We start from the raw sequence: 16,670 nt of genomic DNA on the forward strand, positions 1-16,670 counted from the left end.
GGGAGTTTAAAATGGGTGATTCATGTTGATGTTAGGTCAAAATGCTATACTTTTATAGGTCGTTTATTAGCTGGTTAGGAGAAAAGTTATTCATGTATTGGGAGCAATATAACTTATATAATGTTTGGTAGCCTTTAGTTATTTTGTACACAATTCACAATAACTAATACTATGTTTGGTTGTCATTTAAATAATACATGTATAAGTTATGAGCCAATCTTTGTATTATTTTTTGCAGGGTATGTTACGCCCCAAAACCGAGTTGCGCGACCGTCGCTCAACCGAGTGAACCCGACCGAGCAAGCATGTTAGATTTCATTCTACCCAAACTCATCCACGAATGGAGATAATACATATTTTCATTAATTAGACAAAAAGGTGTTCATGTCTACAATACCAATAGTTACTTCATTTTAAAGTCTCAATTTCACACATATTTTTCATAATCTGAAATGGAAATAGTAATTCAAACACAACACAACGAGTTTGACTTTCCCAGCACCAATATACAACCCACACTATGTCTACGGAGCCTCTATAGATAAAGAAGAGTGCAATGATAATGCCGGCAACAAGGCTCCGGCTATACCTCAAACATAATACACAAAGTACAAAAGATTCATGACCCCGGGATGAAGTAGGGCTCACCAAGTCAGTTAGGAAGAAGGTGTACTGCTATCACTGATCAATATCTCCTGCTGTGGAACCACCTGCATCCATTTAAAGATGCAACGCCCCATGTAAAAGGGACGTTAGTACCGTCGAATAGTACTAGTATGAAAATCAAACACCAATTTAAGAATTTAGAAATACAATATGAATATGATGAATTAGGGCGGCAATAGAATAATATAGATAACCTTTTAAACCAGAGCAAGCTTATTAAGAGCTATCAATAACATCTATAGGATTTAAGATGAGATCTTCTGTAACCATCTTCACACAAAGCGGCCCCGCCGCCTCACCCAATGTATGCAGGTAGAGGTGTAAGTACAATGCCACAACTCTATTCAAGCGGCCCCGCCGCCTCACCCCAATGTATGTGGATGGATGTATAACCACAGTACCAAAAACCTACTCAAAGCGGCTATGCCGCCTCACCCCAATGTATGCGGGGGGAAATGCATCAACGATAAGAATACCAACACAAAGCGGTTATGACGCCTCACCCCAATATATATATATATATATATATATATATATATATATATATATATATATATATATATATATATATGGGTGGTGGTGCCACAACAATACCAAAACTATACACAAAGCGGTCGTACCGTCTCACCCCAATGTATGCGGGTGGAGGTGCAGTCCCACAATACCATAATCCCTACACAAAGCGGTCATGCCGCCTCACCCCAATATATGCGGGTGGAGGTGTATCACAATCACAATCTCTACACAACTTAGCATTATAACTTTCACATAAATTACGACTTGAAATTATAACATATGGATACACAATCCATAATTTGGAACACATCCTCAATTTATAATGCAATATGATGAGAGCATTTGAAACACTAATTGAACATATATCTTTATCACAAAACTTATCGGAATATTCGGTTTGAAATCAATATCTTGGAACTTACAAGGATAATGAGAATTCCAATTCTTAAAGAAGGGTTTAGCCAATATACCTCACTTGAGCTTCCTTACACTCTAAATATTCCAGAATTCTTATAAACTTCAATCTATTTTAGAAATATAACAAATTGAACCAAAATTAGGAAGATGATCATGGTTCTAGCTCATTTGATCATTTTATCAAACACTAGGTGTGCATTAGCTTTCAAGTTTCTTTTTATGGAGGATTCCATCATCCCACAACCTAATCTTTACCATGCTTAGTTCAACAATCTTCTTACACCCCTTGATATCACATGCATGTAAAATAAACAACTCTCTTGCACAAAAATTATCTTGCTAATTATCTATTTCTAGACAAAATTCAAAATTGAGGGTTAGGGTGTAGAATCTTACCTGTAGGATGAAGACCTGGTGAGTTTCCCTTCTTAATCTTCCAAAACTTGGGCAAGAATTGAAAAACAAGTATTGAAGAACACCTTCTCACTCTAAAATATCATATTATAGCTCAAAAATAGCCCAGAGAGTGTATTTAACGAAGTAGGGTCGGGTTTTAAAAACCCAAAAATGAGCTTCGAAACAAGGTCTGCGATCGCATAATCGATATGTGGACCGCATATCGGTTGCATAATCGGAATCCAACACGGGCAAACATCTGTTTGTGTCTGCGGTCACTATACGATCGCATAGTCGACCGCATAATTGTTTCCAGACTGACACTTTCCTGCCTCACTTCTGCGACCATTATGCGTCCCGCAGAGTGATTATGAGGTTGCATAATGGACCGCAGAAATACGTTTTTCTGCCAAAAATTTTCCTTTACTTTCCGGTGCATTGTTCAACCCAAAAAGTCCGAGCGGCAGTACTCAACACGTAAAACCAATTCGGCACCACGAAACATTATTTTTTTTTGTAAAAATTTTACGGGGCCTTACATTCTCCCCCACTTAGGATCATTTGTCCTCGAATGAGGGTAAAAATATCTTATTCACATATTTTCCAACTCAGTTTTCATACCACATACCAGAAGCCCCAAATTTGACTAACTCCCTAAATTTTTAAAAATTTCGCCAGAGTTTCTCCTGTAACAAGATCTGCGATCGCATAATCGATATGCGGACCACATATCGGTCGCATAATCGGTGTCCAACACAGGCAAACATCTATTTGTGTCTGTGGTCACTATGCGGCCCGCATAACTGTTCTACAGTCGCATAATACACCGCAGAACAATTATGCGTTCGCATAGTCGACCGCATAATTGCTTCCAGACTCACCCTCTCCTGCCTCACTTCTGTGGCCATTATGCGACCCGCAGAGTGATTCTGCGGTCGCATAACAGACCGCAGAAACGCATTTTTCTGCCAAAAATTTTCCTTTACTTTTGGGTACATTGTTCAATCCAAAATGTCCGAGCCGCGGTACTCAACACGTAAAACCAATTCGGCACTACGAAACATTATTTTATTTTATAAAATTTTTACGGGGCCATACATTCTCCCCCACTTAGGATCATTCGTTCTCGAATGAGGGTAAAAATCTCTTATTCGCATCTTTTGCAACTCAATTTCCATACCACACACCATAAGCCTCAAATTTGACTAACTCCCTAAATTTCCTAAATTTTCGCCAGGGTTTCCCTTGTAATAAGGTCTGCGATCGCTTATGCAATCGTATAATCGATATGCGGATCGCATATCGATCGCATAATCGGTGTCCAACACGGGCAAACATCTATTTGTGTCTGCGGTCACTATGCGGTCGCATAGTCGATCGCATAATTGCTTCCAGACTAACCCTCTCCTGCCTCACTTCTGCGGCCATTATGTGGCCCGCAGAGTGATTCTGCGGTCGCATAATGGACCACAGAAACGCATTTTTCTGCCAAAATTTTTTCTTTACTTTTCGGTGCATTGTTCAACCTAAAAAGTCTGAGCCGCGATACTCAACACGTAAAACCAATTCGGCACCACGAAACATTATTTTATTTTGTAAAAATTTTACGAGGCCTTACATTCTCCCCCACTTAGGATCATTCGTCCTCGAATGAAGGTAAAAATCTCATATTCGCATCTTTTGCAACTCAGTTTCCATACCACACACCAGAAGTCCCAAATTTGACTAATTCCCTAAATTTCCAAAAATTTCGCTAGAGTTTCCCTTGTAACAAGGTCTGTGATCGCATATGCGATCGCATAATCGATATGCGGACCGCATATCGGTCGCATAATCGGTGTCCAACATGGGTAAACATCTATTTGTGTCTGCGATCACTATGCGACCCGCATAACTGTTCTGCGGTCGCATAATGCACCGCAGAACAGTTATGTGTTCGCATAGTCAACCGCATAATTGCTTCCAGACTGACCCCCTCCTGCCTCACTTCTGCGACCATTATGCGGCCCGCAGAGTGATTATGCGGTCGCATAATGGACCGCAGAAATGCGTTTTTATGCCAAAAATTTTCCTTTACTTTCCGGTGCATTGTTCAACCCAAAAAGTCCGAGCCGCGGTACTCAACACGTAAAACCAATTCGGCACCACGAAATATTATTTTCTTTTGCAAAAATTTTATGGGGCCTTACATTCTCCCCCACTTAGGACCATTCGTCCTCAAATGAGGGTAAAAATCTCTTATTCGCATATTTTACGACTCAGTTTCCATACCACACACCAGAAGCCCCAAATTTGACTAACTCCCTAAATTTCCAAAAAATTCGCTAGAGTTTCTCCTGTAACAAGGTCTGCAATCGCATAATCGATATGCGGACCACATATCGGTTGCATAATCGGTGTCTAATACGGGCAAACATCTATTTGTGTATGTGATCACTATGCGGCCCGCCGGATTTGGACTCAAGAACTTCAAACCTAACCTATAAATACTCCCTAAACATGTCTAAGACTTGGGGAAGACGTTTTTAGAGCAAATTCGACCTAAAGAAGACGTTTTTGAAGAAATGATTCGACTTAAGGAGGTAAGAACACGCTAGGAGTAAGGCGAAGAATTCTTCTATGAGTTTTTCACTTCCTTCTTCCTATTTCTATTATTGGTTATGAATTCTAGTATTGTACTTTTGCATACTATTATGAATAGCTAATTTGTTATCTAGGTTTGATCCAACCTTTTGTAGGATGAATTCTTATTACGTTTTTATATAATTGAGTAGTTGAATTTCTCTAGTTGTTCAACTACGTGTTTATTGTTGTTGATTGAATGATCATCAATTGACTGTGCCTATTTAGTGTGTATATTTCTCGAGAGAGAGTACATATTTAGGTAGTCGTTGAACAACATCACTCATAACGTATGTGAGAGATCAATACGGAGGGTTTAAAGGCGGGATTAGAGATAACGAAACCTTGGTGCGATCGTAGTGAACGATGAGTTAGTGTCAGCTAGCGTAGTTCGAAAGAATATGTCTAGTAAATTGTGGTATGGTTGCTCGAGAGAGAATTATGACACCCGAAGTACTCACGATCGGTAGAGAATACTTAGGCAAAATTATAGAAGACGTAGCGGAAATGATTCCGACAATTGGGGAAATCATAACTCTAGACCTCCTTAATATTTTCTCCAACCCCTAGTATCTCTAGTTGTTAATTCACTACTTTAATTTGTTAGTTAATTAGTTTAACATAAGAATCTTTATATTCATAACTTGTTCGAACTTGTCTTCTTAGTGATACTTAACAATTATAGCGAAGCCTTAGTTCTCTGTGGGATTCGACTCCGAATTTTTAGACCGGATTATATTTGCAGTGACCGCTTATCCTTTTTAGGACTAGAGTTGGGCGTGATCACATGTATTCATTCTCCATCCAATCCTCCGCAGATCAGTAAAAATGGGTAGAAATTGATATAGAATTTGGAAAAGAATAATTTGGAGAACACGTCGTAAAAATATACGTATCAGGAATAAGAAACGGGTCTATATTAGGAAGGAAAGTTGAAAATTGCATGGCTAGATTATAAAGAAGATTTAGGCCTAACCTCAGTCATTGACTTGGCGAAAAAAATCCATTTCCGCCGAACTCTGTTAGACTTGGAGGGTGAGGGAGAGAGCTAAGCATTTGAAGAACATGGCCTGAAAACAAGTGGGTCACGCGGGAAATGCCGCCAAAGCCACCCCATTCCCCGAACTAAGTTGACCGTATAGTATTTATTACTCTCTTTGATTTATTTAATGTGAATATATTGTGAATAAACACAAAATTTTAAGAAAAAAAATTATGTTATTTACAATCAGATAAGAAGTTTAAGTCTGAATTGTTAGTAATTATTATCAATATAGAAAGTATTATATATATTTTTTACCTTATTGGAGTATTTATTTCTATTTTTATTTCATTTTCACCTTTTAGCATTATAAGGGCTAAAATGCAATTATCACTTTGATTTAAACAGTTAAGGGATAAAAGTAATATTAGTCAAATTGGGAAGAAATTAAAAAATAATAATCATGATTAATGGCATAAATCGCATATCATACGATGAGATTGCTCAATACCTAGAAGTCTAAAATACAAAGTGGCTTTGTGGTCAACCATGCTACGTGTCAAATTTTTTTAAAAAGAAAAAAATTCAATTTTATTCACATACTATTTGAAACTGTTCAATTTTGTTACCCATTATGCTTTTGGTTCATATCCTCATTGTTACCAAATTATCTTATTATATTCTTTGCCATTAATAAAGTACTAGCTTACATGTTCAAAATACTTCTTAAAAAAGTTACCGTCAGATTGGAGTTCAATTAAGAACTAAGTATAAAACTAATTTTATTTCTAACAACAGAATAATATTAGATTAAAAAATTAATAATAAAATAAACAGTCCAACTAAATTTAGACCTTTTCCTTAAAAGAAAAGCGTCCCAAATGGTGGGCGGTAGTCACCCGCCTTGGAAAAAAGAAAAGGAGGCGCTAAATTCTGCAATATGTAATGTAATGTCAAGTGTCAAATAGTGGTGCGGCGTGCTGTTTCATAATCCCCATTCCAAATTGGTGCCTTTTCCACTCCTTAAAGCGTCACTTTACTCTAAATATCATCAGCCTTTGCCTAGGTTCCAGGGACATTGGAGACTTATTCTATTTTTAACCCTTTCTTCATTCTGTTCTTATCTTCTTCAGCCTCACTATTCTTCTCCTTCTGCTTATTAACCAAATTCTTCTTCTGAGACCATCTTCATAGACATGGATGACGAGTATGCCAAGCTTATTCGGAGGATGAATCCTCCCAGGTACTTCCTTCTCTCTTTCGACCTAGGGTCTCCATTTTTTTCCTTTGACTCAGTGTCCGACCCAGATCATCTATTCACTTACCAGCCCAGCACAGCCGCTATTTTTCTTTCGGGATAGCCGAAAGTAAAATTTGATTACTATCTGAGCTTTTCTTCTGTTGTTAGGAGTGACTTGTTTTGATTATTTTCCTTGGTCTTCTTCTTGTCAAGTTTTTCCTTCCCCTCCCCTGTCCAAGAATTGCTTTTCCACTCGAGAACTGATCGAGTGGTTTATTTAATTAGGGTTTATGACGGAAAATCCCTTTTTTTTTTCTCCTTAACCTTTGTTCTTCTTGTTACAGAGTGGTAATTGACAACGACTCTTGCGAGGATGCAACCATTATACAGGCATGCCCTAAAAAACCATCTTTTCTGTTTCTCTCTGTCAGTCTAGGCATCCAATCAGCTAGTAAAAGATTTCACTTTGGTGCTTAAAATATTTATGTTATGCTCAAATTTGGGCAGGTTGACAGTGTCAACAAGCATGGGATTCTTCTTCAAGTTGTACAGGTTCTGACAGATTTGAACCTTGTTATCACTAAAGCATACATTTCCTCTGATGGGGGATGGTTTATGGATGGTAAGCTCTGCTTATTTACTTGAAGATCAAGGAATTCCATTCGGAAATTGACTTTCCACTAACTATTCTCTATATATTATTTCTTCAGTTTTTAATGTGACTGATCGAGATGGAAATAAAGTTAGAGATGAAGAAATTATCAACTATATTCAAAAGGTATTCATATTAAGGGCCTCTTATTCCTTGGACAAGCTTCATCGCAGTATTGTACTATGGTTTATCAGCAAAGCTAGCTTGATCCTTTAGGTCATTTGTTTGATGGCTTAGTTATATAATGAAATGCATGGATTGTTATGTGGAGAATAAATAACACAGGATTGTTAGACCGTAGACGGAGAATAAATTACGCATGAACTATTATACGGTGAATAAATTATATGGGGTTTGTTATTTCTGGATATATCAATTATAAGGGTATTTCTGTTTTCTATGTTCTTACCACGCATTGCTAATACATGTATTACTTATTCCACCTTCTATTCCATATAAAATAATACATAGATCCCATAAAACTTGTACCCCTATTAGTCATACAACGTTTGGCTACCGGTGTTAGACTCTGCATAACTGTATTAACTAAAAAAAAAAATGTAATGCATGATTTTATAATTCAACCAAATGTTGTATAAATTTATATGAATTTTTATACCATGATTGTTTTTGTTTATACCTGTAAGCAAACGTGCCCTTAAAGTTTGTCTTTTGGCCCAAAAAATATTAAAAATAAATAGGCTGTAAACAACAAGAATCGTAAATGCAAATGATTATGTTGATTTCTTTTGTTTCCTCACTTTACTTGAAGTTGCGCGTGCACCCTAAATTCTTCCAATTTTCTTTTACACAGACTCTTGAAAATGATGAAGTTCTGCTACCCTCTTTGAGGGGAACTGTCGGCTTGATGCCTTCTGAAGAGCACACGTCCATCGAACTAAGTGGGACTGATAGACCTGGTTTATTGTCTGAAGTGTGCGCAGTTCTTGCTGACCTTAGCTGTAATGTGGTGAATGCTGCAATCTGGACACATAATGCTAGGGCTGCAGCTGTGGTTCATGTAGTCGATAACATTACAGGTTGTGCAATTGAAGACCCAAAACGTCTTGCTACAATCAAGAAGCTACTTCACAACGTTCTCAAGTGTAACAATGATTTGAAGACTGCAAAGATGACACTATCACCTCCGGGATTTACGCACCGGGAGAGAAGATTACACCAGATAATGTTTGCTGATAGGGACTATGTAAAGGTTAGAAGAACAGAGCAAGGCAAAGTTGAGGATTTGAAGTCCGGCCCTTGTATAAATGTTTATGATTGTAGCGAAAAGGATTACACTGTGATCACTATGAGGTCAAGGGATCGACCTAAGCTGTTGTTTGATATAGTCTGCACTTTAACTGACATGCAGTATGTGGTCTTTCATGGAGTTGTTCACACAGGGAAGAAGGAAGCTTATCAGGTAATGTTAGTTTCTATCTGGACAGTAATTGATGGTCTTTCTAGCGGTACTGATTCAAAAAAAGCATAGTTACAGTTGAAGTAGCAGATTAGTTTTGGTTTTATATGTGTTAATGGGATGGCATTTTAGCTTTAAGTCAATTCTTATATCTCTGTTGCTCTGAAAATTTGTGTCCAATGTCAACCTTAATTTGGCCTGCTGCAGGAATTCTACATTCGACATGTTGACGGGCTTCCAATAAGCTCGGAGGCTGAGCGAGAACGTGTGATACAGTGCCTTGAAGCAGCTATTGAGAGAAGAGCCTCTGTGGTAAAGCAACTGATTCTGAGACAAGAAGATTTTAAGTTTGTAAAGCTTTCTCTAGCACGAGCCCACTAATATGTGCTAGCTTTCTGCAGGGTCTGGAGCTAGAATTGTGTGCAGAAGATCGGTTAGGACTACTATCAGATATCACTAGGATATTCAGGGAGAATAGTTTGTGCGTTAAAAGAGCTGAAATCTCGACAGAAGGTGGGAAGGCAAAGGATATCTTTTATGTCACAGATGTGACCGGGAATCCAGTTGACCAAAAGACAGTCGACTCAATTTGTGAGCAAGTTGGACAAAATATGCTGCATGTTAAGTGGAATCCTTGTCATTCAACAAAGCTACCTGAAGAAGGAACAATCAGCTACCTCTTGGGGAATCTCTTCAAAGTTAGCACCCTCCAAAATCTGAAGCTGATGAAATACTACACTTAAGTGGCTGCCCGTAGAAGAATGGAAAACTTTGTAGATATGTCAGAATGGAGATGTCGGATAACAAATAGGAAGTGTAAATAGATATCCTACCCATTGGTGAAGACATGTTAGTTTTATGTAAATAGTGACCATTAAACAGACCATGTAGATAGTGATGTAGTACCAAGAATACTGATACAGATAGCAGATATAGCCAAGGGGTCTCTGTATATACATGGGTATTGTATAGGTGCATATATACATACTATATACTTTGTACAGTATTCACTCTGAGAAGGAAAGAGAACCAAACTATAAAGCAGAAAATGATAACTTGTACAGATACTTATACTGTGGAGAAAATAAAATATACGTATAAGAGCTTAGTGTGGTATTTTGGCAATGGGTTTAGATCAAATGAAAATTTGCCTTGGCTAAAAGCCATTTGGTTTCCTGAGTCATTCCTTTTCCTGACGTTTCTTTTTTCCTATAGTCTGCTGTGCTAATGCAGTAATACTTTATCTATTCTTTTCTACAAGTATCATTGTGCTCCTTATAATTTTTTACCAATGTTTTCAACTAACGCTTGGGAGCTGTTATGGCTTATTGGCTTCCCCTGTCGTACTCACGAGCGTGAACTTAGCCGCAACAAGATTACTCTTCTGCGTCTGTTATTGGTTTTACTTTGTAGCAGCATGCAAAAGATTATATTGTAGTATTAATGACGTAATGATTATTTAGCTATTTTACAGTTGCCTTTGGTCTTTAAAAAGGAAAAAGCTTTCCTTCATTTAATTGAAAAGTTCAAAATAAAAACACAATTAATAATATAGTCTAGTAGTAGCTAACAAATATAAATACTGAAATACTCTGATCCTAAAACAGAAGGGTCAAGCGTTTGGGCACACAGAAAACAGACCGTATAAAATGATGAAACGATCAGTGGGGGAGTTGGCAAGTGTAATAAGCCGGGCTCTCATCCACGGATCAAAGCAAAGTAGCCCAAGCCAAACATGGACTTCAGCATTGGAGCAAACGTTGTACAGCCTCGGATGTCGGGAATCTCTCAGTCCGACACTCGTCGCCCGAGTCATCGACCCTTTCCTTGTCCACCACCATTCCCTTGCTCTTGGTTTCTTCAACTGGGCTTCTCAGCAACCTGGATTCTCCCACGACTCCTCTACTTACCATTCCATTCTCAAGTCTCTTTGCATTTCCCGTCAGTTCAATACCCTTGATAAGCTCTTTAAGCAGGTAAAAGCCCAGAAAATCCGCCTTCATCCTTCGCTTTATCGTTCTGTCATTGCTTCTCAGATCATTGGTAAGAAATCCCACTTAGCATTTTCCATTTTCAGTGAGGTTCCTTCTTTGGCATCAGAGATTGGATCCCAAACTTGTAATTCACTTCTTGCTGCTCTGTCATCGGAAGGGAACTATAAATGTGCTTTCCAGGTGTTCGACGAAATGAATCGCAGAGGTGTTCGATTGAATACTCTTGGCTTTGGTGTGTTTTTGTGGAGATTCTGTAGATTTAATGGGTTGGAAAAGAGTTTGAGTTTGTTAGATGAGGTCAGGAAGATTGACTTTTCTGGGATTAATGGATCCGTTGTTGCTGTTTTAGTCGTCCATGGGTTGTGCTCGCGGTCTAGGATAGCAGAAGCTGTTTCTGCTTTTGATGAATTGAGGATAAGGGAATGTAAATCTGATTTTATTGCTTATAGCGTTGTTGCTGAAGCGTTGGGGAATATGCGAAACGTAGTTGACAAAGAGTTGGTTTTGAAGAAGAAGAGAAAACTAGGAGTGGCTCCGAGGAATAACGATTATAAAGTGTTCATCTTTGATTTGTTTTCAGAGAGGCTGATTTCCGAAGCTAAAGAGTTGGGCAAAGTAATTGCATCTGGGAACTTTCCAATGGATGATGATCTGCTCAATGCTTTGATAGGATCGGTATCAGCTATTGATCCTGGACTCGCCATCTTCTTTTTTAACTTCATGCTGGGTAGAGAAACGGAGCCTAATCTTGTTACTGTGACGAGTTTAAGTGCAAACCTTTGTAAGCATGGAAAGATTGATGAATTGCTAGAAGTATTTCAAAAGTTGTCCGCTATAAACTATTTTACTGATACACAGAGCTATAATATTATGGTTTCATTTTTGTGCAAGGCTGGTAAAGTTAGAGAAGCTTACGAGGTTCTTCGTGACATGAGAAGGAAAGGTGCAGTTCCTGATATACAATCTTACAATCTCCTGCTAGAAGCTTGCTGTCGAGAAGATCTACTACGACCAGCTAAACGGTTGTGGGATGAGATGTTCACAAATGGGTGCCCTGGTAATTTAGAGACGTACAATATTCTTATTCAGAAGTGTTCAGAAGAAGGTGAAATTGAAGATGCTTGTAGGCTTTTCAATGACATGACAGAGAAAGGAGTAGTACCTGAGGCTATTACATACAATTCAGTCCTTAAAGGGCTTTGTCAAGCAAATCTCAAAATGGCTCTTGAAGTCTTCAACAAATGTGCTATGCAGGATCCAACCGTTGCACGTTCCATCTTGTGTACATTCATCCTCAGCCTCTGCAAGGAAGGTATGACTCGGCATCTTTTATAAAGATTTAAGTTATTGACACTGTCAGGTCGAGAATTAGGGTAGAAGGTTAGTAGGTAATCGAGAGTTTCCCCTTTCCTTACTACTAGTATTAGTAGCACTTTTGTATTTTTATATCCTTAAGCTTTATTTACACCCTGTTGTTTCGTTCGCTTCAACTATCTTATTTTCCTGTTGTTACTGTTTGGTGCTACTTTTTTCTTATCTTTTCTTCTTCTTCTTCTTCTTCTTCTTTCTTTTTCTTTCTTCTTTCTTTTCTTCTTTTCTCTTTTTCACCTTTTCTTGGACCGAGGGTCTATCGGAAACAAGTTCTTTACCTTTACCAGTAGGGGTAAGATCTGCGTACACACTAACTTATTATTTTTTCAGGTTACTAAACTGGTCCCATTTTTATGGACGGTTACCATAGTTATTAGTGTATTGAAGTTAAACTCGTGTGATAATGGCAACCCTTATGATTATATATTAACTGGAAAAGTAGTTTTAATACACATATATACCAAGAAAACAAGATGAATCTGTTCTAATTCAAGTGTTATCCTATAATTGCAGGTTATTTGCTTCCTGCAATGGAGTTACTTCGTGGCCAAAGCACTGATGTTGCATTTTTAGACTCCCATCTGATTTTTCTTAAATTTTTAGCCGATGCTGGAGAAATAAGTTTGGCTGTTGAACATTTGAAGTGGATTCAAGGCAAATCTCCTTCGACGTATCAGGCATTGAGCAATGAAATATTGGCATCAATCTCATCTACTTCAAAACCAGATCCAATTTTCAAGTTATTTCAAGTGATGCAAGAAAACCGTCTCAATTCTACTAATGACTTGGGGAAAGAAATGGCTTACAGATGACATACCACATGTTTGTACATTCAGAATGCTCTATACATTGGTCTTCACCATATAATTAATGGACGAGGCAGCGGACACATCAATATACACATGAGAATACAGAACCGAGAACAAAGTAATAGTGTAATACATAGAGAATCTTTTCTTTTTTTTGGGTAATAACAAGGTCAATTTAAAAGGCTTTCCTTTCTTATTTTTGCTCTCTTTTGCGGAACATAATAATTTTTGAATTGCTCGTAAGTTAGCTAACTGCTTTCCTATCACGTATGAGGGACCATTTGTGATTTGCTCAACATCAATTCTAGTCCTCTATAACCACTAACTAAAGTGTTTCGACCATTTATAAATCTTTCAGAATATTTATGGTAACGCTTTAATGAGTTATTTTATGTTCTACCACTTTTAATCATGAGATAATACCCTAAAACCTCCTTAAACTATTACATTTTTGTCGGTTTCCTACTTAAACTATTCGGTATCCCCCAAAACCCCCCGAATTATATTGCCGCTCGTATTAAAAACCCCTTGTCGCTGACCTGGCATAACATGTGTAGATACTCGCTTGGGAGCGCGTGGTAGCTGAAAAAAGCCATCAAAATGGCCCACCTAACAGAAAATAATGGTTAATTAGCCTAACCCCCTTTCCTCTTCTAAATTATCACGTTTTTGTCAATTTCATGCTTAAACTATCCGGTGTCTCCAAAAACCCCTTAAACTATATTCTCCTTTATATTAAAACACCGTCGCTATATTTCTGATAGTTTGTGTGTTACACGCTCCAAATTTTCAAAAACATTTGCCATGTGGCAATCCACATACATGTGGGGTTAATTAGCTTAATCTAAAAATTGACTTAATTAATTTTTTAAATAATAATCAAGTATTATTAGAGTGATAAATATTCACCCAGTTAGAAACAAAAAAAGAGGGGTAGGATAAAATTGTTTCCGTCAATTCCCCTTTTCTCTCCTCTCTTCTAATGATGGATACTGCACCTCTCAGTAGCGATTTGCTCCATTAAGCTTCGTTGTAACCTTGATTTCCCCCCAATAACCCTCGATTGCTCAGTCTTATTTTGTTTTTGTTCAAGATTGGGGATTAAAAACTAGGGTTTGCCGAAAAATCTAGGGTTCATTGGAGTTATGGCTGAGTAAAGATTATTGGTAAAACTTCGAGTTACTTTGAAGAAAAAGAATAAAATGAGAAAGATAAAAAGAAGATCCAGTAATAACAAAAGAGGGAGAATTTCAGATGGAACCGGATGAAGAAATGAAGAAGAAAGGAGAAAAAATGGGGGGAAATGGTGAAAAAAAGAGGAAGAAAGTGAATAAATGAGGAAGAAAGGTTTAATTAGTCGTTACATGCTGTCAGGTGGGAACTTTTTGATAGATTTTTCAGTCATCACGCGCGCAATAGCAAATTATTACACACGGTTTACCAAAAATATAACGAGGGTGTTTCAATATGAAGGAAAATATAGTTTTGGGGGGTTTTGGGGACACCAGATAATTTAGGAGGTTTTTAGGGTATTAACTCAAAATTATTTGCTAATTAACCTAACCCTCTTTCAATTTTTTTTTAATAAATATTCTCTTTATTTCAGTTATATCCATCTTTCTTCCTCATTTTTCACCATTCTTCCTTATTTTTTCACCTTCTTCTTCATTTTTTAACTTTTTTTCCTCAGTTCTCCGTATGGGTTTCATTTGGAAAAATTTCTCACTCTCTTGTTTCCAATGAAATTATTTATTCTCTTTCTTACTTAAGTCTTCTTTCATGTCTTACACATATTGTTTAAAGAATACCAATTTAAATCTTCTTATTAAACTCAACACCTTATAAAGAATAAAGTTGAATCTCTTGAACCTTCTTTATGTAATCTGGAATTAGAGAATGTAATTGCTGGGCAATTGATTTTTTATTTGTGAAATTTTATTTTGTATAATCTTTTTTATGTAATATAAGATGACTTTTAAGAAATACAACACTATATGCTATTATTTATACTTTAATTGTGCTACAAAGTGAATATAAATAAGGAGTTATCAATTGGAGTCTAACATAAAGCACATTCACCATTAAACCTAAAATTAACACAGTACATTAGATATAGCCAAAACTCTTAGAATTAATCAATCATTCGAGAGTAATACATCATGAGTAAACTATATAAAAAAAATTGTATCATCCATAAGTTAATATAGATAGACAGACGTACCTTTAAAATTCCAATATGGGGTTTTAATATATAGGAGAATATAGTTCAGGGGTATTTTAGGGATACCACATAGTTTAAGTAGGTAACTGATAAAAAACGATAGTTTAGGCGGGTTTTAGTCTGAGTTAAATATCCACATGTAGTGCTACATGGTACGTTTTTTAGACAGTTAGGAGCGTGTATTAGACGCACCTCTTAGAATGCAATTAAAGGGTTTTAATATGAAGGGCAATATAGTTCAAAGGAATTTTGGGGACACTGAATAGTTCAAGTAGAAAACTGACAAAAACTTGATAGTTTAAGGGATTTTAGGGTATTAACTCTTTAATCTTTTTAAAATACACTTTTGTTTGTTACAACACTGTAGTGTGTTTCGCAACACGGTAACATATTTTGTATTGTGATAAATCATCATAGATTGACTAATTTTACATTAGCTGTTAACCAACCATAATTCTCTCTTTCTTTATCTAAGCTTGAAAGTGACGATATGTCACTACCCAAAATTTTTACCTTCAGGACCGTGATGACGCCTAACATTTCACTTGATAGGCAAGCCAACGTTAGAATAATATTAGCCATTTTTAAATAAATTTTAAATTAATTAATAACAAAGAAACAAATGCGAAAATAAAGTCTGAAATAAAAGTGAATAATCCATAATAATAGCGATGTCTAAATACTCTCCCAGAACTGGTGTCACAAGTGCACGAGGTACTAAAATAATACAAATAAAGGTCTGAATGAAAATGAAGTCGCCTGAAAGAAATACACAACTACGAAAAAGTGGAAGGGGACGTCAGAACTGCGAATGTCATGCAATTATACCTCATGTCTCCTGCGAATAGCTGAATCCGAGCAAATCTATTGTACGCCACTGGGACCAACTCCGGTATATACACAAGAAGTGCAGAGTATAGTATGAGTACAACCGACCCTATATACCCAGTAAGTGTCGAGCCTAACCTCGACGAAGTAGTGACGAGGCTAAGGCAGGTCACTTACATTAACCTGTACTTAATAATAATAAATAACAACAATACTAGAAATAAAACAGGTAACTCGTTTCAACAGCTGAAGCCAACTCAGCAGTCTTAACCAATTATTATTTCAATCAGTTTCCGTTGCGGCGTGCAACCCGATCCTACTATATATTCATATTCAATTCCATAGCGGCATGTAACCCGAACCCACAATATATTCATTTTTATTTAATCCTGTTGCGGCGTGCAACTCGATCCTCAATATATATTTTCAATCAATTCTGTTGCGTCGTACAACCCGCTCCTCCAATATATTCATATTCAATTCTATTGCTGCGTGCAACCTGAACCCACAAATATATTCATTTTTATTTAATCTTG

At 37.1% G+C, this 16,670-nt stretch overlaps 2 protein-coding genes across 2 annotated transcripts; both read left to right on the forward strand.

Moving 5' to 3' along the window:
* The first annotated feature begins 6,533 nt into the window (after positions 1 to 6,533).
* LOC104106236 (ACT domain-containing protein ACR6) lies at positions 6,534 to 10,094 on the forward strand. The gene is made up of 7 exons (XM_009614734.4): positions 6,534 to 6,842; positions 7,184 to 7,229; positions 7,347 to 7,461; positions 7,550 to 7,617; positions 8,306 to 8,914; positions 9,119 to 9,223; positions 9,313 to 10,094. The coding sequence occupies exons 1-7, from the start codon at positions 6,796 to 6,798 to the stop codon at positions 9,652 to 9,654; spliced, it is 1,332 nt and encodes a 443-aa protein (XP_009613029.1). The 5' UTR covers positions 6,534 to 6,795; the 3' UTR covers positions 9,655 to 10,094.
* Positions 10,095 to 10,495: 401 nt separating this feature from the next.
* LOC104106237 (pentatricopeptide repeat-containing protein At5g14080) lies at positions 10,496 to 13,281 on the forward strand. Its single transcript, XM_009614735.4, has 2 exons — positions 10,496 to 12,217; positions 12,790 to 13,281. Exons 1-2 carry the CDS (start codon positions 10,561 to 10,563, stop codon positions 13,086 to 13,088), a joined length of 1,956 nt encoding a protein of 651 aa, XP_009613030.1. The 5' UTR covers positions 10,496 to 10,560; the 3' UTR covers positions 13,089 to 13,281.
* The last annotated feature ends 3,389 nt before the right edge of the window (positions 13,282 to 16,670 follow it).

The sequence above is a fragment of the Nicotiana tomentosiformis genome, chromosome 2 (genome assembly GCF_000390325.3).
Source record: "Nicotiana tomentosiformis chromosome 2, ASM39032v3, whole genome shotgun sequence".
Lineage (NCBI taxonomy): Eukaryota > Viridiplantae > Streptophyta > Magnoliopsida > Solanales > Solanaceae > Nicotiana > Nicotiana tomentosiformis.

Coding starts and splice junctions, on each gene's coding strand:
- LOC104106236 (XM_009614734.4), top strand. CDS start 6,796: ATGGATGACGAGTATGCCAAGCTTATTCGGAGGATGAATCCTCCCAG. Junction 6,843..7,183: donor CGGAGGATGAATCCTCCCAG/GTACTTCCTTCT, acceptor TTCTTGTTACAG/AGTGGTAATTGACAACGACT. Junction 7,230..7,346: donor AGGATGCAACCATTATACAG/GCATGCCCTAAA, acceptor AAATTTGGGCAG/GTTGACAGTGTCAACAAGCA.
- LOC104106237 (XM_009614735.4), top strand. CDS start 10,561: ATGATGAAACGATCAGTGGGGGAGTTGGCAAGTGTAATAAGCCGGGCT. Junction 12,218..12,789: donor CCTCAGCCTCTGCAAGGAAG/GTATGACTCGGC, acceptor CTATAATTGCAG/GTTATTTGCTTCCTGCAATG.